This window comes from Myripristis murdjan, chromosome 16 (genome assembly GCF_902150065.1).
Source record: "Myripristis murdjan chromosome 16, fMyrMur1.1, whole genome shotgun sequence".
In the NCBI taxonomy this organism is placed as follows: Eukaryota; Metazoa; Chordata; class Actinopteri; order Holocentriformes; family Holocentridae; genus Myripristis; species Myripristis murdjan.
In genome coordinates, this window is record NC_043995.1 from 4,289,615 (window position 1) to 4,316,787 (window position 27,173).

The 27,173-nt window shown below is 43.2% G+C and overlaps 1 protein-coding gene across 1 annotated transcript in view; it reads left to right on the forward strand.

Moving 5' to 3' along the window:
• rspo2 (R-spondin 2) overlaps positions 1-20,687 on the forward strand; it is a 71,337-nt gene extending 50,650 nt beyond the window's left edge. The window contains exon 6 of the mRNA XM_030072441.1: positions 19,455-20,687. Within this exon, the coding sequence (XP_029928301.1) occupies positions 19,455-19,573 (119 nt within the window). The 3' untranslated portion in view covers positions 19,574-20,687. The remainder of the gene's footprint in view (positions 1-19,454) is intronic.
• Positions 20,688-27,173: the final 6,486 nt, after the last annotated feature.

The following is a 27,173-nucleotide window of genomic DNA, read 5'->3' on the forward strand; positions in this document are numbered from 1 at the left end:
CTTGTTTGAGTTGGCATTGTGCTTGGCCACCTTGCACACATCAAGATTTCCTTGGTTTTGATGATCACCGAGCCATATTTCATCCATCTTTTATTTACATCACTGCTCTGCGGTGTGAGATCTGAAGGCCGTGCAAAGTCTTCGTCTACGGTTACAACCATTGGACATGACAGAAAGGCAGGCAGATGTTTAGTTTACCCCGCAAGCACCTAAAGTCTGGAACAGCGGACCAAAGAGAGCCCAGATCTGACCGGGTCGACCAGACCCGAGGAAGATTTGGCTGACTTGTGGGATTTGGGCCAGGTTCTATCTGAAGCCAGTCTGGTTCTGCGGTGAATCCATGGTTCTGTGGACCTCCTGGTCCTCACCGTCTGGGAACCATCTGCTGCAAAAAAGCTTTGCTCCTGTAAAACAATGCAAAGGGTGACTGTGATTGCCTCAAATCCGTTCTGGAGGAAGCTCAACCGCTATGTCTGTAACATACACCGTTCGTGACACCAAACAACTTTGGATCTGGCAGTAATCGCAAATGTGAGCACAGCTAATGCGTGCCCATGTGTGTACGAGCGTGTGACATACAATTTTGATGTTTATGTCCGCTGAGCCAAGAGGTTTAAGTTCTGGCACAGGGTGGCATTCTCCTCTGAGCATTTTAGTTACGCACTCAGCATGATCACATCTGAGTCTGGCCCGTGTTTGGCTTGGAAAACTGACGTCCAAACACATTTCTGGATGTGTTTTTGTCAGACATAGCCCTCTACCATTAGGCCATTTTTTTTCCCTGAGACACAGACACACACTTTCAACTGGAGGCTAATTCATGGAGCGTGCCCTTCTTGTCTCAAGAGAGGAGCTCATGGTGTAGCTCGTCCAAGCCAAACAGCAATCTAGAACTGTGCTCGCGCCACCACTCTGAATGCTACCAAAAGCACTTGGGAACGAGAGGTTTTTATTTCTACTCCTTCATGTATTCATCTCATTATTCCAATTAATGTTCCGCTGTGGGTACTTAAGACTTTTGGATATGATAGCTGGTCTGCAGATGACGGGTCCCGTTCTGACTTCTGGAGTGGAATGACGGGTGGAATGACGGGTGGTGATTAACGGCGATCTCTGGCCTGGCTAATATCACGGACAATCCGGATCAGTTCATCCCGCCAGCGGGAGTGGAGTGCGGAGTGTTTTCCCAGGACAGAAGGAGAGCACTAATTGGCTGCCGCCCTGTCAGAGTGATTATGTGTGCCTCACACTGCAGCCTGTTGTGACTGGGGGAGCCATGGCTTAATCTTCATTTAATAAGGCCGCTCCATGGGGGCCGACACAGTAGCCGATAAGAGGGCCTCAGAAGTAACTGGCCTCCTCCGGACCTGGATGGATGGATTGGCTGGCCTGGCTCTGAACACAGGGTCCAAGTTGCTCTCTCACCGGGACACCCCCCTCCACCTTGAGAGCTAGCAACATGCATTAATTTGGATGTCATCGGAAGATCAAGTGCCGCCTAAATTTGCTGCTGAAAAAATAACTCTTGGAAATGTTGCAAGCAGAAACATATTGATGATTTCCTCATGCGTCACACACCCGTGAAACTGTAAAAATGAGATGACAGAGAGTTCTCTGGAATCAATGCCGTGCACAGTAGTGAGCAAGAACAAGAAACAGGAATACGGCTGAAGAGGAAAGACACATCAACCTGTCATTGACTTGGCCAAGTCTCCAGCATCCCGGGGCCAATGGCAGTTATGGTCACCACTGCGGTCACAGTCACAAATTAGCACAAGTTCTGTTTCAGCTATCCTCATATTTCCGAATCTCTGTCGTAGATTAGTCTTTTTTTTTTTTTCTTTTTTTTCTCGTGCGCTTATGTGCTTATGTTTCACATCTCCTCCTTAACTGAATGAAAATTAATTATCCAAGCTTGCGTCTGGACAGGCAATCAACACTTGGTTTATGTTGATGTTCTCTGACCAAGCTTTAAGGGTTTATTTGTCTGCCTCCTGTGCATTTTAGCTGTTAAATCTTCCATTAGACGAGAAAGTTATTACCAGTAGTCTCTGAGCCTTCTCTGCCCTGGTTGCATTCCTTATTGGGGGGGGGGAGGACGAGGTTGGAAGCTGAAGGAGGAGGGGTCTCTGATTAACTTCCCACTAAGTGCCCCTGCTCCCTGACCAAAATAAATATGGCTGCTGTCATTTTGTCAGCAACTGTCTTCAGAGAGCAATATTTGAAACACCCCATGATCCTGCTGGCTTTTATATGGAGAATCCATCGTCATACCACAGGCATGAGCCATAAACATGTGGAGGCCTTTCAAAGACCAGGGGGTGGAGGATGGAAGGAGGGAGGTGGAAGAGGAGGGGTCAGCAGTGCTCACTGGAGCTCCATACTCCACATTATTGTCATCTGGTCTTTTCCAAGCAGGAAGAAAGAGGAGGGGTATGAGTGAGGTTTTTTTTTTTTTTTTTTTTTTTCTCACTCTTTGGCTCAGTTGAATTGTGGTTTCACTGAACTGCCATTTGTAGACTCATGTACACGCATGAGATGTTGCCATCCTCTTATTTGTTTGAATCACTTTATTGTGATGTGCACATTGGATGTGGTGTCATTGTATTAAATACTAATGTGTGCACATATCATTTCCTCCCGGCGAACATTTTGATATTGATTATATGGAATAGATAGTTGAGATGACATCTGTAGAGATCTTACCGGTGAGATCGGGGGCTAAACATGTTATTGTTATCAGTTTCCAAAGCTGTTTTAAATTTAAAAATTTTACTACGCTGTAATATCATATTGTGAAAATGTGCTTTTTATCAGTTGACCTTGAATTTGGCCTCCTCGCGCATGTCGCTGCTCCTCCGATCATCTGCTATTTCTATGACTTTAAAGCATCATAAAGACATCCTAATTCAGCTGCACATGCAGACAGAGTGTGTCTTTGAATTTACGCACGGTTGCATTGGTTGGAAGTCTTCCGTTGTCGTCTTCTGGCAGAGGAGGAAATGAAGCATATGGAGCTGCATCAACAGCCCCATCAAAAACAGACCTACACAAACAAACAAAGTGGTAGCAAACCGGGGGGGGGAGAACGAAAGAGGAGAAGGAGTAGCAGGAGGAAGAGTGGGGGATACTGTACAGAAGTGGAATGTTTTCATGTTCTCATGCCTTACAAACAAGAGCCAGTCCCCCCCCACTGTACAGTATATGGGCTGATATTGCCCATGACATGGCCAGGGCCGTAAAGAGGACCTACGGTGAAGGTTCCCATGATAGCCACAAAAATCCAGTGACTTTTTCACAGTGGTTCAGACATGGTCTGTGTCTCTGCTGGGATGAGAGCAAATAGCAATGAGGTGTTTGAAATAGGGTTCAGCCAACTGTTCAGGTCAGTGTCGGCCTCTCTTAAAAATCAGCTCACAAATCGGCACCTGGAATATCTGATGGTCATTTTTGAATCAGATTTCTGAACATCATTCCAGGTTAACTTAGCCTCACCTTACCTGGCGTTTTGCTGTTACAAAATCGGAAAATTACAGCCCCATTTTTTTTTCTCATTGGATCAAAGATGCGTAGCGTTTTTTTGCAATAAAAGTTTACCCTGAAGGCTTGTGAGTAAAACTTGTGTTGCACATTGAAGGCAGCACACCATGAGAACTTGATACAAGAATTATGAGTGAATTATCCCTTTAAAGTAGGCTTTCAATGATGAGATTGTGAAAGCTGATTCAAAGGCAAGAAAAACATTCTGAGGAGAAACACTAACTCCCTGTAGGTTGTTTGGAACTGAGCATAAAAATGCTCAAATTTAAATATTTTCAACACCGGCACAAAAAAACTACTTGTCGGCAGCTTCGGTCCAATCCAAAAATATTAAAAACCCATATCGTCCTGAACTTAGTTTGAAGTAAGCTCCTTTGTCTGAGCTTCTCATCTCATATGTAGAGAACTTTGCACCGGTCAGAGAGGCCTCTGTCTGATCGCGCTGCATCCCTGCATCTCCCCTCTCTCTGTCTGCCAGACCTCCATTCAGCGCTGCTGCCAGCTCTCCTACTGTGGGCCGCACATGCTTTCATCTCCACACAGACCGCACCAGGCAGACGAGGACAGACTCACACACACACACACACTCACATTCGCACACACGTACCAACAAACACAAACAGACACATTCGCACAAACCGAGCGCAAGAAACACGAAGCACACCCTGACAAACAATAAAGCAGACCTCACAGGCAGAACAAGTCGCCACATTATCTGCTCTCCCCCTCGCCCCTTGTCTGTTTTCCTTTCTCTGCTCGTTCCTTTTTCCTGCCTCGCGCTCAAATAACAGCCTCTCTTAAAGTTGCGCATATATCACATATCACAGTGCGTGGCTGTCTGAGGGACAATGTGCACACCACAGAGGAGGATGTGTTCGCGTGGCGCACATTGTTCAGAGAAGCGCTACACGCTGGAGTCCTCCCACTCCAGTGATCTGGCTGGACGAGAAAAGAAGGCAGGCGAGGAGGCGAACGGGGGGAGCCTGAGAACATCTGGTACACAGTTGCACTGGCTCAACCACCAGAAGCCCCTCTCCTCTCCTCCTCTTCCCACCCTGCTTCCCTCCTTCCCTCTCTTTCCCCATCTCTGGCGGGCGTCTTTATAGAGACATCACAGCTTTTAATTACAGCCTGATGATTCAGAGAGAGACTGTGGCTTCTGACCCACTCATGTCCATAAGCATGGACCCAGCGAACTGACACACAGACACAACAAAGCAGCATGTATAAACCTGTTGGCCCACGACTTAGTGTGCCTCTGCGTGTGTGTGTGTGTGTATGTGTTGGAGTGTGAGCTAGCAGAGACAAATACAGGGGGGTTGCAGCAGTTACAGAGCACTTACAGTGGCATAAGTAGAGGCTGGGGCCACCTTACCAAGGGTGTACTGTACTGCAATCCTAGCAACACACAAATAAGTGCTGAGGTGATGTCACCGGTTAGAAATTTCACCTTTATGGAGCCAAAGTGCGTGCCTAGTCAGTGTTAGGCATCTACACATTAATGCAAGTTGAGCATGGTATTTAAATGAAAAAAAGGCTACTGGTGAGGGATGTCGACTCTTATACATTATAAGTCAGCTCTAAATGAAAAAGTGGAACAGAAAATGTAATGTGTAAAATGATAGTTCGGGTTCTTACCCATATCGTGGTATTTGCTATTCCATACAAGTGCACTGGCTGTTGACCAACGTACAGCTCTCAGGGGAGCTGTGGTGTAGTGATTGTGAAACAAAGTTTAGTTCCGTCAGTTAGCAAGCAAGGGGACCGGAAAAGAGTGTTGACTCATTTCAGAGAAGAACAATGTTGGTGAAGCACCTGTTCTTGAAACAGGGAAGGAGCTGATGGGTCAGAATCAGAGGATCTATTACACTCGTATGGAGCAGCAGATACCGCTATATGGGTGAGAATCTGAACTAAACCAAAAATGCCTATTTCTTTGTTTGTAGTTGTAGGTTTATGCTGGCCACATACGGCAGGATAATCTGGCCGATGGTAGACCTGATTTTGGTCCTCACAGTGGAGATTGTCTCAGTTTGGAGCTGGTTGGGATTGATTGTCACTCCAGATCATCTTACAGTTTTCAAGGATTCAGGATTCAATCTTAAGCTTTGATGTGCGGAAATCACAGATTCAACAAAGAGTGGAGGCCACCAATTCCCAATCACAGCTGAGTTTACAGGCAAAAACACTGTATTAAAAAGTTAAATTAATGATAATAATATTACAATGATAATATGGGAAATCCTCTCCTACAGTGAAAAATGACTTACCAGCCTAACTATCATAACCTTTATTTCTGATGAATGACATCTCACAACATGACTGATGTTTCAAGAGTCAGCAAAATATTCTATCATACGTGTAAGTGTGTGATGCCCTTTTATTTCCTAATTGTCAATATTTATGACTGATTGACGAAAGAATCTGAGAAAAATCCACTGTTGAGGCAACAGTATACGTAGTAAGAAGCAGAACTTTTTAGCACAGACTTGGCACAAGTCACAGTGACATGAGTGGAAGTGTTCAAGATCTTCTTTGTGCAAACTCCTTGGACGCACTTCATCTTGTGTAGCTCTACGACCTTCAGCCCCCCCATGTCTACAGTTGGTCCAAATTCTTTTCCTTGAGAAGAATTCACTTTTTATATATTGTGCCACACATGTGTCGAGAAAACAGGTGTTAATTTCACCAACTGTCCCAAAAAGTAGTGGAATGGAACTGCACCGTAAAACTGACTTCATTTAGGGCACATTTGTGTCTGTGTCTTTGAGAATTAATCCAGTGAATGTGTATGGGAGAGAGTTGCCTAGGTGTGGCTTTGAATTTTGAACGTTGCAAACTGTATGAGATAGATGTGAACCCTGCCTGTTCCGCTACCCCAAACCGAACATGCGTCTACCTTGAAAACACCCGCAAAGACAAGGTGTTCCTTTTGGCTATACCTGCAGTGGTGTTTTCTGACATGTTCGTTGGTGCTTCTTTCATTGACTCTTCTTATGTCTTCAAGTTTTTCCTTTAAGGGTGAGATTTAGTGTGTTCTAAAAATCAGTTAGGATCTTAAAAGTTCTTGAGAAATACAACAGGACAAACTCAAGATATGACTGATTTCTAGGTGCCGTGAAACAACCACTGATACTGTTTCACAAGATTTCTGTCTTTCAACACAGTTCCATCCAGTGCTGTATCGATGACGCACTTAATCCCCTCAAACCCACATCCTCATTCCCTCTGGGTGGCAAAGTACAAGAGTCAGGACCATGATCCCAACCGGCCTTGAGACATTTCTCTTTGCTCGGTAGAAGCACGAGTCTCATCTCTCCTTACCTTGCTGCATCTCTGACAGATGCCGCTTTCGTCCGGAATACTCAAATCTTTCCCTGGTGAGGTGAGACCCTGAAATGACTGCTGAAATTGCACTGTAATCAAACACAGCTAAAAACAACAAGAAAATGCCTGCCATATGCCTCCGAGCCTTCTGTTTGTGTTTTAGCGAGTGAAAGGGGGATTATTGACAAGATTGGATGAGTGGCGTCTGGATAGAGAAGCTGAGCGGCTGTGACTCTTATTGCTCATGTCTGTGATCAGATCTGTCAGAGCCACTCAGCTGTCTGTCTGCCTGGCGCTTGACAAGTGTTTGATGCAGCACAGGCCTTAGAGAGGATCAGGCCCTTCCTGAACGGGCTCTACCCTGCTCCCTGTGCAACAGGAGCTCTGCTAACACATCAAACACAACCCTCACCCCCACCCCTCGCCGCCCCCTTTCTTCCGCTCCACTCTGTGTGATGTAGCGGACTATTTTTTTAATCAAAAAATATGTGCAGTGTGTCAGGCCTTTGAGTGCATGTCGTCACAGGAGATCGAGCAGCAGCGCCTTCCAAGAGCTAGTGTAACAATAAAAGAAAACAAAAAGGTCCGGCGAGACTTGATGCCCTCATCATCGGCCATTGCATGGGGATTGCAGTATGATCCGGATGGCCCCTGTTTCTGTTTTAGTGTCTAAGCCCGTCTGACTTAGCCTGGCTCCCTGCTCGTTAGGGTCTGGTCCTGTTTTGGGACAGTTGTGCTCAATGTCCAGACATGAGAGGGATTTCCTCCTGGAGTTTCTCAGTAGAGAGAGGGGGGATGAAAGGACTTGCAGAGAAATGAGATATAAAGAGCGAATCATGCTGGACAATTTCCTCCTATATCCCCCCCACCTGCCCCCACTCACAGACCCACAGAGACCAGGGGGATGTAGACCAGGTGGAATTAGAGGCTGAAAGGAGAATAGTTATATTAAAACACACACGAACACACTTATTAAACACTGCTGACAAATGGTGGTTGTGCCCCTCCTATGTCATACAGTACCCAATATAGCCATGATCTAATGATAAGACATACACTTGATGTTTCTATGTGTGTTACATGGGTTATTGGCATATCCTACCAGGCTCAGTGTATGTTAGCAGCTCATAGTGTAGATAAAGCTCCAGCATTCAGGATATTTACAGGAACACCCTTCTTTTCTCCTGCCCACAGAGCTCCAGAAGGCCTCGTGTTTTCAGCACACCTTATTGCATGCCCCTCCGTCACTGTTTAACAGCCATTTTATTCCCCTCCATAAAGTGGGGTACTGTAATGCAGTGGGATTGTTCCAGCAATGCTAGAAGCTCAAGGGGGGTGGGAAGGGGTGGTGAGGGGGGATGATCCAGGTAAATCCTCAAGCCAGGCCCTCCGTTGGGGGTTGACCCTCCCCCCCACTACCTTGGGCCCAAACTTAGACCCAGGCCAAGTCAACAGCACTGGCAGGCCTTAGAAATGCGGATTCACCTCTCCGAATGAAAAACAAATGTTCCATCTAATAACTTGTTTAACGGCAGTGTAAAAAGGTCACCGCCTTTACGTGATGAGCTTTTTTCTGCCTTGATCCATTCTCAGTATGAAGCTGCTTTAAAAAGTGCACAGTTAATCCTCATGAGGTGCTGTTTTATGCAGAGAGAGAAGGACTGGAGTGAGACCGAATGTGTTTCATTCTATTAGTCAACGCATGCCAAGGCTGATGTAAAAAGGACAAGGTAGACTGTGTAAAAGTACATTTCTTTAGCTGTACTGCCAAGTCCTGTTTTTATTAGCTTTTACTGCTTAATGGCATTGCAAAGATAATGAACTATAATGAACTGCTGTGGCAATCAGTGGTGATCCAGTATGGAGAAAGAGGTATAGGAAGGTTATGTCAGAGCATCTTGAGAGAAGCTCACTACCAAAGATTGGACAGAACAAATGGCTTTGTGCAGGATCTTGTGTCTGTTGAAAGTGATCAATTTCATCAGCTCAGTGCAACGCACTTTTTTGAAACTGAGATGAATGGCCATCATAAATCTCTAAGACAATTCCTGGTTTATATCCCGGCATGCAGGAAGTATGAGATGGATCAAAGCCTTTTATTGAGATCCCATTTTGATATAGAAGACATGGAAATGAATATGGAGCGCTGTGACCCATCTCCTCTATTTGAGCAAAGCCAAACACACTTGACATCTGTGCTAATGTCCATGCTAGAATCCCAGTTTTTCCTTGATCACTGGACGTGCTGCAGATGATGACGGAATTTCTAATTGACTTGTATTCACTCTCTACAGTTTAGCCATAACCAATTTATGCCTAACCCTAATCTTGACCTTAAGACGAACCTGAACCAATAAGCCAAAATGATCACCCAAAATGCAAAAAATTCCATTGGCCACCTTGGAAAAAAAAAAATGTTGTGACCTGTGGTCCTATTTTACACCACCCCCTCATATGCCGGAGCTATCTTCAGCTCAGTACCACCCTTGCACCCCAACCCCTACCCCCTTTTCCACTTTCCACAACAAAAACAAACAGATCCACACCAGCAGCATGCTTTCAGAAACATCGGCGCAGGCCTCCCTTTGATAAGTGCTGAGCTTTATATTTTGCTCATCACAAATGAAACACAACATTAAGCCATTCATTAAAGTCAACTAAGGCTAATTATCCCTCATTTACCCAAGTGCCCGTGGGGCAGGAGAGCCCCATATATTTAAGCCCAGATGTGTTGGTGAGTCAGTTGGGAGATAGCAGACCGCAGATGAGGCTGCTCAGCTCTCTCCGGGTCTTGTGGTTTCCAGGCGCATCAGATGCAGTGGACCAGTCGTCATGCCTGTTCACCGCCTGCCTGCTGACGTTACCGTGATGACACCAGCAGCTGGGTGAAGCCGCCGTAGTAGAGCGGGGATCCAGTTACAGACAGGAAATACTTGTGAGGGGTCCATGTAATACTGAGCGGAGTCATTTTGTAATTCAAGGCTGAAAATCAAATAGAGATTTCTATTCAACTGGAAATTTCACGAGTTTAGGGTCAGAGACCAATAGCTTTTACAATTTTGCGTAAACCTATTTTTCTATTTCTTAATTTTGAATTACAATATTAAAGCTGCATTAAGGAACGGCAGAATCTGGTGGCTCCTAGTACCAATGGGAAACAACTATTTGAACTCTGAAAAGTACTTTATGAAGGAGTTTATGACGCAGAAATGATGTAATATTACCTCAGTAAACTCATCAGACCTAAACTTCTCCTTTGGGTGTGGTTGTGAATGTGCTGAACAGGATCAGTTCAGCTTTCTCTGGACAGATGTCGGGCTTGTGAAGCTGATTTTTATTATTTAATCTAGAATTCAGTATTTACATTTTCAGTTATTGTGAGTTAAAAGGGTCTTGGTCATTGATCATATCAGCCAGCGTGGTCAGCTGCCCTCTAGCTTATTGTTGTTTAGGCCAATAGTGAAGTTAGAAATTACTGGGCCGTGTTGTGGAGCATTAATAGTGTTTCATAGACGTTAGAGGTCATATTGTCATTTTTGTCAGCATTTTGAAGACTCCCAGATCAAAAATCTGGTCCGGATCAAAAAATAATCATCGATGAGAGAAATGAATGGGCCTTTCCTGATTCCTTCAAAGTGATTTCTGACATTTAACCTTTTGTTTGTGTACGAAAAAAGAAAATTTCTTGCACAATTCTTGGAACATAAATGTGATTGGTGTAGTTAAAAAAAAAACGTCAGATAGGACAGATAGGTTTTGTTCTGATTTTTCTCCTCCTAATACTTTTGTGGTCATCTTTGAACAAATATAACAGATTGGACAAAGGAATGAACTTGGTTGGTAGCTAACTAGGACTTTTTATAAAGTGTGCGCCACAGTGTTAGCTTTTTGTTAACAAAATACGTTTTTTAGTTGGAAAACGGCAGCAGAATTAAATTAATTGAGTCCCATTTAAGAGAGAAATGTGCAGATAAAAAGTCCAACTTATATCACAGTGACAGGGGACAATTATGTGAAAACCCCACAGATTTTCCCCATAGAGAAAATGTGCTGGATCCATGAATTCCAAAAAAAAAAAAAAAAAAACAGGGGAGAAACATGGACACCTGTAGACTCCTGTTCCTCGTGTAACCACTCCCATTATGCAAACGATATTTACTGATATTAGCTAGCTAGTTAAGAACTGTAAATAACTGTTTACTCATTTACCATAAGGGTTTGTTGATTGTTAGAGGGGTATTTTTAAGATTATAAATGTTGGTATGCCATCCAGGAAACCAGGAAAAAATTTCCTACTTTCCGCATTTTGCACACAACCTACAACTCTAGAACGAAACATAAGTCTCAATGTAATGCCAGACATGACGGTGATGGGAACTCCGTGGTGTTGGCATGTTAGCACACGTTTGCTAAAAAGCCGTTAGTGATAGTTATGCTTGCTCATTGAGCTAATGCTAAGGTTTTTTTGCTCAACTGTGTCCTTTTATCCAGCTATTGGTTTCAGTCTATCCCACTATGATATGAAAATGAACTTTCAGAGACTTCAAACTTTCTTCACACCAGTATTCCATCACTGTTTGTTTGTTTGTTTGTTTGTTTTATTTAGATCCCCAATTAGCTTTTGCAAGCAGCAGCTATTCTTCCTGGGGTCTATAATTATTCATACTGACAATACAACATCAAAACACAGATATACATGAGAGATGTGCACCCATGTGCGTACATGACACAACATACACTACATTATTTAACACAGAGACATTACATCATAATCATATATCATGTAAAACAAGATCACAAGACAAATACAGACAAAACACAAGACAGACACTGCAATTATAGCCAACTGAAAAAAAGCACAAATTTTACACAGATAAACAATTAACAGGGACTCATCAACAATGAGCTGCTCACCCATGCTGACCCGCGCCCACCCCAACAGCAAGGACCCCGGCAGCATCGGTCTTAATACCTGAGGCCCTTGGTGAAGCAAGTTCAGGCCACCAAGCATGAGCAGCCAGGCCGTGCACAGACAAAGCATCTACCGTTCATTTAACTGTGATATCATAAGGAGCATCAATGACCAAAATTCATATTTATAAAATAGATTTTTAGTTGTTTTTTCAAGTTGCTAAGATTTAATTGAGTAAGAGAATAGGGAAGCAAATTCCACTGTACGATGAGTCAAGGTCTTGGATTTTGGTCGGGTAAAGCAACCTTCAACAGCATGTCTAGTTGAATAACTTTGTGCCTGTAATAAAGGTGTCCACATTAGTTTTCCTAAAAGTAGCAGCACTGTTGTGTTTTGATGGCTTGAAATTGGGTGCAGTGAAAACAGTCCTTTCGCCAGGGAAAATAGTCCCCAGGGAAATGTTTGCTTTACACAGCTAGATATCAGTTCTGCCGTTTATGAATGGCAACGACTTGGAGGGAAAAATGAGGGATTTTAATTACATGTTGTGAAATATGTAGCACCCCCCCATGACTTGCAAAATTGTTTGCTGCAATCGCAGTAAAGGGGCTGAGCATTCAAAATCACTGGTATGGTCCTGTAAGAGTGTACAAGTCCCTTGTATGCTGCCGTGTGTGCCCTCAGTGAAGCTGGGATTGTTCAGTTTTGCCCAAGTTTCCAAGTTGGAACTCCAACTTTGCGTGACATTCTATTTAATTTTTCCTACTTGAAGGTCAGAAATTCCAAATTTCCGAGTTGTCTGGATTAGCACTGGGACAGTGGTGTGTTGATGAATGTAGTTTAGGTCAGTATTAATTGGGTGGTTTTGGGATACAACACTTACCTTTGAGCCTTCCAGAAGTACCGTTGGCCTAATTTAACTGCGGTATGAGGTTTCCGACGTACCAACACCCACCTATTTCTTCTATAGCCAGGTTTCTACAGGATCCTCACCCTAACAGGACAAGGGAACAGCCAACATCACACCACATGGTACATACTGTTAAGTACAGTACATCACACTGCACCGACTCACACGTGAAAGTGTCCTGGGTCATCATCTGCACTGTAGCCCTCCTTCATCCTGTCCATCCTGGACAGGTTTTGGGTACTGCTCAGTGTGACTGACCTTCTCCAGAGGGGAAAAAGCACGCTGTCCGCATTAACCATCAGGCAAATTAATCACTGTGTCAGTCATGCATGTTTTGCCGGTACTTCTCTGCTTAGAGACGTTAATCTCCGAGTCGGGTTTTCGCTTTTACTTATTGTCAGTGAATCAGAGCTTCAAAGAGCGGAGCGGTGAGCTAACCTGCTTTTTTAATCTCCGCACAGATCCTCCACCGGGTCATAGATGAGAAAATAATGACCAACCTAATCCCAACATTAGCTTTTTAAATCGGAATGCATATGTTTAAATCATTCTCGCCAAGCAGCGCCGTGATAGTACACAGAGCATCGGGGGAAAGAGAGAGAGAAAGGCTGAGAGAGAGAGTGAATGAGAGAGTATGATCCAGAGTAACCTTGTTAGGTCTAAGTGACGCTGTGCAGAGAGCCTCTTGTCAGCTGGCTGGCAAGATGAGCTTCTTGTAAAAGATTGTCCTCCCTGTCAAAAGGCTGATTTCTTTATTCCAACATCTGATGCGTATCTCTATTCCAGTGTTCCCCAGTGGACTTTCTCTCAAGTAAAGTGCTTTATCTCTCTGGGTGTGTATCTCTCACAAATCTCTGCCTTTTCCACTTTGGATTTTCATCTGTTTTCTTGCTCTCTTCTACCTTGCCATCAGTAGAGGCAAGGCAGAAAAATACATCAGTTTTTTTTTTTTTTCTTCTTCAGGGAATATAGTACAGCTGTAATTGATACACTGTATCAATACACTGTAATACTACATCAATACACTAGCCTTTTGTATATCTGCACTTGACTTTCATAAGATGTTATGACATCTCCATTCTAATGCTCTGCGCTGATTCTGCCCAATTAATTGGATGGGCAATGTTGAATTCAGTTGTTTAGTGTCAGTTTGCCAAATTTATATTCAGTTACAACTGACTAATTTTTGGAAGTGCTCCCACAATGACAGTCGAGTATCAAACAGATGTAGGACCACAGAGGAAGAATAAATTACGTTTTTTTTTTTTTTTTTTTTTTTAATAAAATAGATTTTTATTTCTAATTGTGGTTCTTTGGCACGCAATGACCATAAGCCTATCAACTGGAGGCTAATTTTCTGTCCTTTTTCATTCACCACTGCATCACTATGTGGCATTGATATTCCACTCTGACTCGCTAACTGCTTATTTTGCTTTGATGCGTTTTTTTTTTTTTTTTTTTTTTTTGAAAAGTAAAATATGAGTTTAGAATTTTTCAGTACACATATAACAGCATTAACCCTATCAAGCCATTTGTATCATATATGATACACGTTTTCAATTCCATTTTTCATTTTCAGTTTAATCAATACTTGACCAAAATACTGTTGTATACCTTTGAACACTTCCCCTGTTCACCCTGGACCATACCATTGGCACTTCAAGTACATATCATATATCATACACCAGAAAGGTCGTGTAATAACATATTTTTTTTTATTTTTTTTTCTAATATATATTTTGTTATAGGACTAAATAAAGGGTTCAGTTTCAAAAAATTGCAATTTTCTGCCAATTCTTTCATAGTTCAGGCTTTATAGGGTTAAAGCACCGTGAAAAGTTTCAGTGATGCAGGAGAGGTAACAGTGTTCATAATGCGTGGCCTTCACCTGTATGAACCACAGGTCACTTTAGGTCATGCCACTGTATCCCGTGCACATAGAAGCCAAATGAAAACCAAATTCAAGAGCAGTGTCAGAGTCTGTATCCTTTTTCCCAGACGGGGGAGTTGTCGGTGTGTGAGTAAGGAGAGCGCTGGCTGGCCCCAGATCCGTTCCCCTTCACAGCATTATAAATGTATGTGTGAGGAGGCCCTTAATGGCTGCTAATCCAATTTCTGCCACTGAAATCAAATCTCACTGGCGCCAGTAGTTCTCTCCTTGCCTTGCAAATAATGGCCTCCGCTTTGCCTGTTTATGAAAAAGATGAGCCGCCAAAAATTCCAGCTTTACCTTACTAAGTCCACCCGAATCTTCTTCTGAATAGTTTAGATTTTTTTTTTCCCCCCCTCGGTCCTATGAAAACTTATTAATTGATGGTCCGAGGTTAACGGCGTCTAGTGGAGGCATGTAGTCACACAGGAGTGGAGGGGAGGTTTTCAGCAGCACAGGAGCCCATTTACCGTATGTCTTAATGCCTTCTCGAGGTCAGCCATCGATTTTCCTCAAACCGCAAGCAATGGAGATAAGATTAGGCCTTCGATTCCTGCACTGCCGCCGGAGCCGTTAGTGGATGAAGTCACTTGGGCCTGTGCCGGCAGTCGGTGCATTGCTCGTTTTATCAGGTCATGGCCTCTGTTATTGCAAGTTCACATATAGACCACCCTCCCTGTTCGAGTCCAGAGTCACAAAATAATCAGTTTCATGTTTTGTTTTTTTTTTTGTTGAGGGTGAAATCTCCTCATGAACAGCTTCTCCTTTGACAGAGAGGCAAACATACGGCTTGGAAAATGATGACACTGGTGCATAGTGAGGACTTTCGCTTATGTAAAAGAATACATTTTCTTGAGTTCGGTTTCCTTTTCCAAAACAAAGATATTAGGTTTGAGACAGATGAAGGGAGCTTTGGCTTTGGCTCTCTTCCCCCTGGATATGGATTTAACTGATTATCTTTCAGTGCATCAGTTAGACAAGTAGTCATATTGCCATTCCGCAAGGAGATATTATATTGGAGCACTACTCTAATAATATGATACGTCTAATCGTGCTTAACTCTTCGTTGGATCTCCACCATGCAGCCTTCTCGGCATTGCTGAGGGCCTCAAATATCATCAGAAGGGACGGAGGGGATAGAGAGAAAGAGAAGGATGTGCAGGGAGGGAAAAGGAGGATAAAGTATGCGGCTCCCAGTTGGTTTTGGAGAGGCTACGCAAGAACTCCCACCCTAATGCATGCAAGGAAGTTTAATATTACTTTGCCCGCTGTTTTGGCCGCTGATAAGAACGTGAGTGACACTAGAAGATACAGGCAATTCTCAAACACCTGTAGGTATTATGGAAGCCGCACACATTCTGATGTACAAGCATGTGCATATATGACTCCAACACATACACACACACACACACACATAAAGATATACATGAAGGAATGCCGCAGAGGTCATTTCTGTCAGCGGTAAACAGCAATCCAACAACAGTCTCTGCTTCTAATTCAGAAACACAAGAACATTTGGATCTGCTCATGAGGTTTTTTTTGTTTGTTTGTTTGTTTGTGTAATTTACTTTTGCTGCAAACACAAAAAGTTGCGCCGGCGTATGAAGATCCTATCTGCGAAGGAAAACTAAACATTGGTGAAACTGTGGCTTGGTGTAGCGACGGTAGCCGCCGCCAAAACGGAAAACAGATTATAAAAAAAAAAAAAAGGATTACAACTTTGTGATAAAAGCCATTCTTCCTCTTTGATTTCGCTCTTGCCGTGCCAGTTACGGCATTTAAGAAGGAGAAAAAAAAAAAAAAAAATCAGAAAAGACAGAAAGTGATTTGAAACTTACCGTGCCTTCCAAGACAAAATTATCTTTACATGCTCCAAGATTTATGAATTTGTTCTTGGTTTTGAAAGCAATTGAGATGACTTAATCATTTCTTTCCAGGCAAATTAAACTGTTTCCTCTGTGAACCCTGGTAATCAGCTTAAGTGATTACATCGGTCGTAAATATGAGATGATGAAAGCTTAGTGTTCAGAGTGCATTGTGCCCTAAGGAAAGGCTAAATGGGAGTTCTTGGTTAGATATGATAGGCCGTCTCACTAGCACAGTATCAGATGCTGGGGGAAGGGGCTTATGTGGGTATTGGTTGCCCTCTAGCTGTCAACATTGAGAACTCGGGTTATGAAATATAGCCTGGAATAGTTGTGGAGGCGAGTTTATTGAGTGTCATCAGTTCATGGTTTGGGGAGTTTGAGGAGAGCCTGGAATTCCATTGATAATGGCAGTATGGACTATAGGAGACAGAGGGGAGAGAAATCAGTTTCTGCAGCTTAAGTGGTGACCAGCAGAAGCCAGAGCTTGTCAGCTACCACTTAACATGGTACACAAGATCATAAATTGTAGAGCAGCTGAGCATCTTTCAGTTCATTTTCGGAGGATTGGTGAAGTGCGAAGCCATGACGGGTAAGGTTTCACTCTTGTCTACTGGAGCCAGCGGAGTGGAATGAATTGTCACTGACAATATCCCTAAAAACATCCAGAATCTAATCCTATTTTTAAGGGTAGAATAATAAAAAAGATGGCTCCCGCTGTTTGGAAACTTTTATTTATTTCTATTAATTGTAGTTTTAGGAAGAACTGTCTGTATGTTCTCTGTGGAGGTTGGGTAATGATTTGACAAGCAGAAAGAAAGAAAGAAAGAAAGAAAGTATGAACAATCGGTATTAATAATGGAAGACAATTAATTTGTGTACCAACCAAACATAGCTGCAACTTCTATCTCTCAAACCCAGCAGTTGAGTCTGCAGTTGTGTGTGTTGTGTGAGTGTGTGTATGTGTGTGTGTGAAGCAGTTTGGATTACAGATCTCCTGCCCAGTCCCGAACTAGCCAGGAAAACTACTTTTTAACTTAACTCTCACATATTTATTTGTGCTTCACGCAATTGCCGTAAATGCAGGCTTTTTTTTTTCAGTTTAAATGTAGCCTTGCGTCCAAGGAATGGCCCACGAGGGCTTTGCCTGTTACAGAGGGAGTTTAATACTGCACCACGTACTTTATTGCCGTCAAATGTAATTCGTCTCGAGTTGATTGCACTAAAGGCCATGTTTATGAAGCACATAGCAACACTGTTTTGAATGAAAATGACCTCTTTAAATAGCAATTAGGAAAAAAAAAACATAGTCCAAATACTTGTTGAGCTTCAGGTCTGCATTAACTCACATTATCGTACTAACCCTGACCCTATCCCTAACTCACCCGAAAAAAAAACATCGACTAAAGACGCTTAAAAAGTCCCCCCTTCATGCTCTTCAGTTGAAAAACATGAGGATTTTTATCAAAGAGATGTGAAATGTCTTTATGAGAAAGCTGTTGATTTGGAGGCTGGAGATGTTGAACGTGCAGATGTGTGCAGGAAACATTACTGCCATGGCTCCGAGTGGCAGTGTGACCCAAAATAGCGAAGATTGAATTAATTGCAGGAAATGGCCCTGAAATGGTTTGATGTTTGCGTGCATCTGTATTATTCATTGAGAGACCCTATTAGCAGAGCAATATCTTGTTTTCTCATGCGTGTCGCCTTATTTGACTTCACAGAGTAGCGCTGAGAATGGGCAATGGGACTGTGGACCTTTTTTTTTTTGAAGGTGCATAAAGTGCCACCGCAATGCCAGTACATGTGAGAAGGCAATTAGAGATAATGCCACATATTACACACTTTTACCTCTCCTTCCCGAAAGAAATGGCTTGAACAAGTGCAGTAATAAGAGCCAGAGTCAGGCTGCGAAAGCCTGCGTTTGAGACTTGGGGTTTATGCTGCGTGTTTCTGTACTTTCCCCCTCAGCGAACCATAGCGTGGCTCGATTCTTTGTGTTCTAGATCAGGATCCAGATAGCATCTCATCATCCAAATCCTTACTCCACTTTTCCCCCCATTAGAATTTCTTTCCCCTTAAATTCCCTCACACTCACTCTCCCTCACACACATACATCTCTTACACACACACACATACACACACACACACACCTCGTTATCTTATTTGTGGCCTTTGGCAGCCAGATTGTTGCCTTGCGGTTCGGTAGCCAGAGGTTTTTCTCTGTCACAGAGAGCCGTGGGTGCAGAACCTCCACCGCACAACCTTCCATGAGCGCAGGAAGTCAGCTCCCAGCATGCTTTGCCCGCCCCAGTGAAACCTGGGATGCATTAACCTAGGGCTGGAGGACCTTTCCAGCTCGGAAAGAGAGTTATGCAACTTCCCAAATTTATCTGTTGTGCTACCCAGTGTATGGAAGTGAACAAAAGTTTGTGTGGAGTTGGGGTTCAGCTTGTTGTGTCCGAGCAACCACAGCTCAGATATGTGATGTGCTCTCCTATACTTTACTCCACTTCGTGTCATGTGTCATGTGTTCTCTATTGAAAAAAAAAACAAAAAAAACAAAAAATAAACACAGAAAAGATGACAGATGACACACAAGATCCACCAAGGAGCTTTTATCTAAATGAAATCTCAACTTTTGCAACTATCTTTTTTTAGGTTTCCTGACGTCTAACAGACCAAAAGCAAATGTACTCCTTACTGCAGCACAGAGACCTCAGTAAAAACATTATAATAGCCCTTGCTTACAATAATGGACCAGTGAAGATTGGCTGTATGAATGAAAATATAGACAGAAGAATGAGGGTCGCTGTACTTGGATCTTGTTTTCTTGAAGGATTCAGGAGTTTAGTCCAAAGGAGATGGTCATAATTCCTTGATGTCCTGGAGCAGTAAAGCAAGAGTTTAACTGATGTAATAAACAATGGCAAATCATTGATTTGTCTCTCTTTGTCTTTTTATTCCCAGGGGGCTCAGGGAAGCACCGATCCAAAGAACCAAAGAAGAAGAACAACAAGCAGAGGCTCCGGTTTCGGGCCCAGAACCAGCACAGCGACCACTTGGCGTCCGTGCGCTCTAGCCAGTGAGGACTGAAATTCTCGACTACCCCATGGAACAAAGACCGCAAAGCTGCTAGCCGCTGCTCCACCCAGATCCTGACAAATGCCCCCCACCCAACCCAATCCCTTAACCCCTACCACCACCACCACCACCACCACCCATCCCCCCAACTTCCACTTTACTCCAGCACACAGCCGTAACCCACGATTCTGATCATCCGCGTAACACTGCATCACATATCTAACCTTCGGTATCAGTATCAACACACTAATCATGTGCTTGGTGTCTCCTGCTGCTCCCCGACATCCTGTAGCAGTGACTGGCCAGTCGACTCAGAGCCCCGCCCCCGTCCCACCCCCCACCCGACCCCCGCCTGGCCTTGCCTTGCCTTGTGGACCCCTTACTGTTGACATTATCGAAACTCGTTTCCCGTCATTCGCAATGTCATGAAACCGTCCACGAGTTCTGGAAGACGGACACCTGAGGAGGCGAGAGTGGTAGGAGAGGTGGCGAGGGAGCGGGACCGGTGGGGGGTGAGGGAGGAGGACGAACAATCCTGATGGAGAAGTGGAGGAAAAAGAGGGGATGAATGAGCAAAGAGATTCGGCTGAAGAAAATGATGCTGATGGACATTAACTGACATCTTGAACTAAGAGAGACTGTTTTTTTTTTTTTTTTTTTTTTTTTTTTTTTTTTTTTTTTTTTTTCCTGTATTTATGTCAAAGCTACCCTTACGTTCCCTCTAATGCAGACGGAGTGTTCCCATGTATGGCCTTTATGTTATGTACATTTTTGAGAGTAATGTTAAAAAAAAAAAAATTACCATGCGTAGTTGCAAAGTATTTTATTCTCAGCACAACCTGTTTACGTTCAGACCGCTTTATGCTCTAACTGTATAGTGTTGATAAAAAAAAAAAAGAAATTTAGTTGTTCGACTAGCATGGCAACAAACTCATGTGTACATAGTTTATCTAATTATGAAAGCTTATTACTGTATTTTCAGTATTGACTTGTTCACCGTTCTAAATGTTTTAGAGATGAAAAGGTTGTAATACCAAGCTACAGATTAAAAAGATTGAAAACAAAATAATAAACATAGCCACCACATAGCTATTACATTTATAAGGTATATATTTGATTTATTTATTAATTCTATTTTGTACTTTTGTGTTCAGTGAGATCTTTTGCCTCATACTGTTACTCTTATATGCTGAAATATTCTTTGAGTTCCTTATACCAATACATATCTTTAACAAGTGGAAAAGGTTTTTGTCTGTCATGTCAAGCAAAGTATCACATTCATTTGACCTCATCTACTGATTTCAATGTTTCCGAGATAAAAAAAAAGAAAAAGAAAAACAAGCGAAAGTATGCTTTGTTTGACATATTCTAGGTTTAATAATCAGGATCCAGCAAATATATGGTCATAGGACTGCATATGTGTACATTGTGTTTTATTAAAATACATTTCATGTGACTGAACGATGAAGTCTTTCATTATTGTCCACGGGCTAAAGTCCCCAAAGCTATGTGTCTCATCTCGCTTCAGCGTACAATTATGCGATTTCAAAAACATTTGTGAAATCAATCACGTCGCGCTGAATGACACAAATGCTACCGCCAGCCAAAGGATTGGATATGGTCGATTGGGCCTTAACAGCATGACAGCGCTGTTACGGGCTTGTAATTCACTATGACGTATCCTCATGCATGGTACAAAAAACCGTGGATTTCATTGGTGGCTCATTCCATTTCCAACCTCATCGTGTAATGCACTAGCAACTGCATTTGGCTGCGGTGCTTTTTTTTTCTTTCGTCACACCCATTCATTCACCTCTTTATGCGAAGCACGTCACACTTTTCATGGTCCTTGAAACATCAAATAAACAGATATAAAAGTCTCCTCCGGGCTCAACCCGCCAAAGAGAAAATGTTTTAATGTTAAGTCATGGCCAATTTAGCCGGAAATCCATACTGTATAATCACTGTCCCTTAAAAAAAAAAAGAAGCTAAATCTGCCAGACAGCTTATGGATGCACAGTAGCAAATGAATCACGTTGTGTCACATATATATCATCCTGGGAGACCACAGTCTTCCTGCCCCTGCTAATCCTCCAAGGGCACACATGATATTTCCACTGGGAGGCTGTCAGAGTTGAAATACCCGACTTTCTGTATTTTGTGTTCATCTCACAGCAGGTTTAACTGGTGCCTGAACCTCTTTCACAGGTGTTTAAGGAGGAACCTTTCACACATCAGGCAGTCCATTTTCACAGCTTACCACTTCGACTTTGACTTACGTTTGGGCCTCCTCGTCATCATAAAGCTGTGTATTCCTTTCAAATAATCCTTAACACTGCACGAGCGAGGTCAATAAACAGCTGGACGCAGCCACTCAGTCAGCCAGTACATGAAGCGAAAGCAAAAAAAAAAAAAAAAAGAGAGAGAAAAAAAGTCACAGTTTCACTGAATGAAATAAAGTGTAGATGTAGCGAGTTGTTTTAAAAGACATCTGCTGCTGGTTACAAGTTAATGAACGATTCACAGATGTCATCCCCTGGGCCAGACTATCACCGCTCCAGACTGGGGGATTAAACCTAAAGGCTTAAGAGAGAGGAACTGCACTGAAGTGGATTCATTAAGCCGAAGACCACCAAAACACATTACGGCGTCTACGGTGGAAAAATGAAGGCAGGTTACATGTTTAGGGTGAACGGGTCTCAAGAAAAAGAGTTTGCTGATCTTCAGACTGAATGACCATTCTGTTTCCAGTGCATTATTCATTCTGAAATTGCCTCGGTGTAAGCCAAGTGATGTAGGTGGAGGGATTTCAATCCTGCTAATCAATCACTAGCGATGGACGTGTCCAGCCACTGTGACATGCGCTGCGTTCTGGACGTCCTGGGAACTGGGAGAAGTCCCAGGTCCCATTAAGAAAAGTGATCTCCAGTGCTCTCCCAGTGGGAACTGTCACCAGGGAGCTCTGGTGTGATTTCTGCTGAGAAACAGCATATGATGCCAAAGCAAGTTCCTGGCTGCAACAAAAACCTTCTGTCAGGTGAAAACTGTGAACAAATACAAACTGCAATATTGTACTTGATTACTCCATTGTGGCATTTCATTTCTGCATTAAAAACTCATTAAAAAAAAAATCAAAAAATGTAAAGTAATGCTCTGGCCTATAGTGAGCCATGAACATGCTAAAATTGACCAAGTAGAGCCATAGAACATGCCCTGGTGGGAACCTGGAGGTTTAAATTGGGCTCTCCCCAGCTCCCAGGACATCTTGAACGCAACATTAGTGTTCAGTCAACACAATTTACCAGTTTGCAGCCCTTTATTCCCAAGGCCCATTATTCCAAAACCCCAATAGTCTAAAAAATCTAGTGGGCTTCTTTTCCATTTTCCATTTTCATCTTTCCATTTTTCGGACAATTGGGGTTTCATAATGATGGGCCGTCCAGCCAATGGTATTTCACCGTTTACAGTGCTTTTAAGTCAGTCTGACTTAGCAACTTCAGCTACCTTAAAAAATGTGCCATTGATGCCAGGTCAATTTCTTGGTGAAAGGGCTCATAACAAATGAGTTCTATGATGCCAAAAAGCCAATGAAAAACATTTGGACAAATGATTCGGGCTAATCACTCTGTTCCTGTTGTTAGGCTAGCCCCAGGCTAACAACCGCCTAGTCATGGAAACTAACTCGCTGGAACAGAGCTAGGCTGATTCTCACAAAGAGACCGCCGTCCTCTCCAGCAGAGCTAGTTGACAAATTAAACTTTTGCCAAATCCTGTTGGGCAGAATGGAAAAATACATCATTCAGCGCACAATGTTGCTCTGTTTTGAGCGTTTTTAGTTTTATTCATCAACTTAAAACAATGTCGATAGCAGCATCTATGACTTTAGCAATTCTCATCTTATTAGCTCGTGTTCGCTCATATGCTCTTGCACAGCTTGAATACATGGCCACCATTTGTCCCGTCGTACAGTGATGCTGATTGGCCCAGTCAGTTTTGCAAACGAGAAGTCACAACTCAATTGGGCAACACCAGACCCCTATAAATCGCTAGAATTTTGTTTAAAGAGAACATGCAAATCATGGGTTTGGAACCAGGCTAGAAACAGAGAGACATCGATGGTATTCTCAATGGTGTTTGGAGGGTTAGCATTCATCCACATCAGAGGCACTGGTCCTCCCTGTGCCCTGCTTGTGTAAACCACTTCTGTAAACGTTGTATGTGCGTGTGTGTGTGTGTGTGTGTGTGTGTGTGTGTGTGTGAGTATATGTGTGAGTGTGTGTTTTATGTCTGTGCTGAATGTGGTTAGGTGGCTGAGACTGAAGCTCCCTTTTAATCTGACATAGAACATTTTCATTAGTTCTGTTGGGTCCTATTATTAAAGCCTGCTTCAAAGGCACAACAAGTGAAACCACCAACAGGAAATGGCTCAGTGGGCCCTAAACTCTATAGATCAGTGATAGCAAGCTACTGTATGCTTTTAAAAGCAGGATGTTACAGTGCATAAATGGAGCTACTGTAGGAACTTTACAGGTAATGCAATAAGAGGAGGAACTCAACATCTCTGCACCACATTTGAACGTCCCTGTCCTCAGCTGTATACCATATTATGAATGTGCAGTTGTGGCACAGTGACACATTCGTTCCAGTGCAGATGGCAGGAATGGAAGTTATGACATTGGCAGGGCAAATAACATTGCCTGGGATAATAAATGTTGTAATAATTTGCTGTTTTTAATAACTGTATAATGAGGCATCGCTTGCCCTTTGAGTTGGGGGAAATCTGGAATCATTAATGTTAATATGGGCTTGAGCGTTTGGCATGGGCTGACACGGCAATGAGAAGGAACACACTCTGGTGTCAAAGGACAAGCGGGTATTAATAGTTAGAACAAGTTTACCATATGTCAGCCATCACTCTGCGCGCAAAACTAAGTGGAGGCATTAATGGGTAATTTTTATTCCCAGACAAACTCGTTCCTAATTGCAAAATTCATCCAAGGTCCACTTCCTCTGAATTCAGATTGGCTTCATTAAAGTTGCTAGGTAACCTGTTAATTGCATAAATAAACATATACATCAGTAAAAGCTAATTGCGTGTGACAGGCGTTTGCTTTACGCCAGAGACGTTTCAGATGGGAAACTGAAAAAGGATCCCGAGCAGCGCCGGCAGTCCGTGGCTAATGCTGTGTTCTGTGTGAATGGCAGGGCGCAGCAGCTGAACTGAGACTGTGAGGGATAGGGACGATGATCACAGTCATGTAACCCCTCGACATCTGCCTCACCTGACGGACATGAGGGGAAAAAGAGTGAAGGTCCCTGCTGAAGATTCACGATTTTAACGCCCACCTTTGCGTATTAATATCACTGCGCTTTCTTCTACACTTTTTAGTCTTGGACGACAAACGCAGGAATATTTATGAGTCACTTGCTGTGGTAGTGTTTCTCTGGTTAGGCTGCATAACAGCAGGTGCAGTGTGGGTCATGGGATCTATATCAGCGTTCATTACACGCAGCAGCCATACCGACCTGGTATGGCATTTCCTTGGGGTGCTGTAACTTGTTTTTCACTTATTTAACCTTATGTTCTTCCATCCCTCCAAAATACCTGGCTTTTACCTTCACGCTGAGATCCATACAAAACACAAACGCATTGTCCCTGTTCACCTGAAGGGAATATAGGCAAAGCAAATCTGTCCTTCCATTCAGGATGTGACACACAAGGTCTTTATGACCTGAACTGAATCATACTGTGCACCTAAAACACATTAGTGATTACTGGCTAGGCAAACAATTCCCCTTACTAGTGTACTGAGAGCCATGGGCACAACCGTTATATTGGGCTCACAAGCCAGCTGGTCAGGACAAATCCACAAGGATTCCTATTTTCCCCCTCCTGATTCTTTGGCAGCCCTTCTCCATTCATTCAATTTTTATATGCTCCTAGTAGCTGTGTTACTACCAGTTTCAAGGGAGAATTAATCAAAAGCAGGCCTTATTAAAGCATATTAAGACCGGTTGTATTGGATATAATGTGCCCAGTAAGGGCCCAGAAGGGTTGTATCCGTACCATAGCGGACACTAGTGGCCCTCTAGGAGCCGAGCTATGCTATCCTGTAGTGGCACTGCACTGGTTCCAGTGGGCTGTTCAGCCACTGGAGCCAAATGTGATGCATTGTGGGTAAGCAGGTTTTAAGGGGTATAAGTACAGTAGGGGGTAAAGGAGGGTCTCATTGTCCAGGAATGTTTACTTTCCCCCTTGCCTTCATTCAGGCACAGATTATGCAGCGCCATGCTTCAGAGGCAACCTTTGCCTCCACTTGGAGGGTCTATGGAGGAAATATTCATTCATACAATTACACATGTACAACAGGCATTATCCTCATAACAAGGAGCCTGGTTGATTGCTCCCCCAAGCCATGCTGAGGAGGTGGGAGCGGAGCCTTTGCAGCAGGGTGTCATACCTTAGTCTCCCAGGCCGGGCCATGCTGTCTGGGAAGGCTGGAGCCAACGATGCTCCCTGTATGTGCAACCCAGTCGTCAGTCATCCTCAGCACAGCGTATTTTATTGGGCAGCGTGGCGTTGTGTGGGTTGTAGAGAACGTGTTTAATCAACTCAGCTGTAGGGGAGGTCTTGACCTCGCGTCAATGGTTCCCAGCCTTGATTGTGTGTGTGTGACTTCATGTCAATGGTTCCCAGCCTTTGCTGTGAAGTGTGACCTGTGGTGGAGCCTCTGGTTCACACTCAGCTTTCTGCTGTTGCTGGTTTAAATGATTAGCACTTAGAAAGTGATGACTAATGTGGCGGTTAAGAGCTTGAAACTATTGCAGTGAAATATTATACATAATACTGTCTGCAATGTGGGCCTCTTGAATGGATCCCACATTTGTGTCATGGACCGAAATCAAGCAATCATGATAGAAACCAAGGTGTATTCCAAAAATATGGATATTATTTTACATATAGGCTAGTTCATTACTCAGTATGGAGGATCTAGTCAATAAAAATGCATTTTGCCAAGATGAACACCCAAACGTTTTGAAATGTTCTAAATTTAAATTGATCAATGAATTAGGAGTAGGTGGGACTTCTCTCAGTTGTTGGCTATGTCATATAGAGGGAAATTTCAATTCCTTGATACATTTTTGCCCCACTGGGAACTGGAGGTCTATTTATTGGTCAGTTAGTCAGCACTTAGGCCCAGAGCAGAATATCTCCAAATCTGTCAGATCACTGTGAAATGTGGTGACATCATTAACCCTAACCCTAGATGAAATGTGTCCATTTTGGTGACCCTATACCCCATGGCCTCTAGCTCCTCCAGCAGGCCCAGTAGGGCTTGTTTACTGCTGTGTTAACCTGCTTAGCATTACTTTAGCTAACTTGCATGAATGTCAAAATATTAAAAACTACCTGTTGCTTAATGACAGTTCAACTCGCTATGATGCCATGAGTTGCATTGTGTCTCCACCTAAAACCCATCCAGGGAAGAGTGCCTGTTAATCAAATGACTTACAATTGCGACATCCCATGGGATCCTCAGCTTACCGCCCTAGCACTGAGGTTTGTGCACTTTAAAAACTCTTGCAAGAAGATTTATAGAGCCA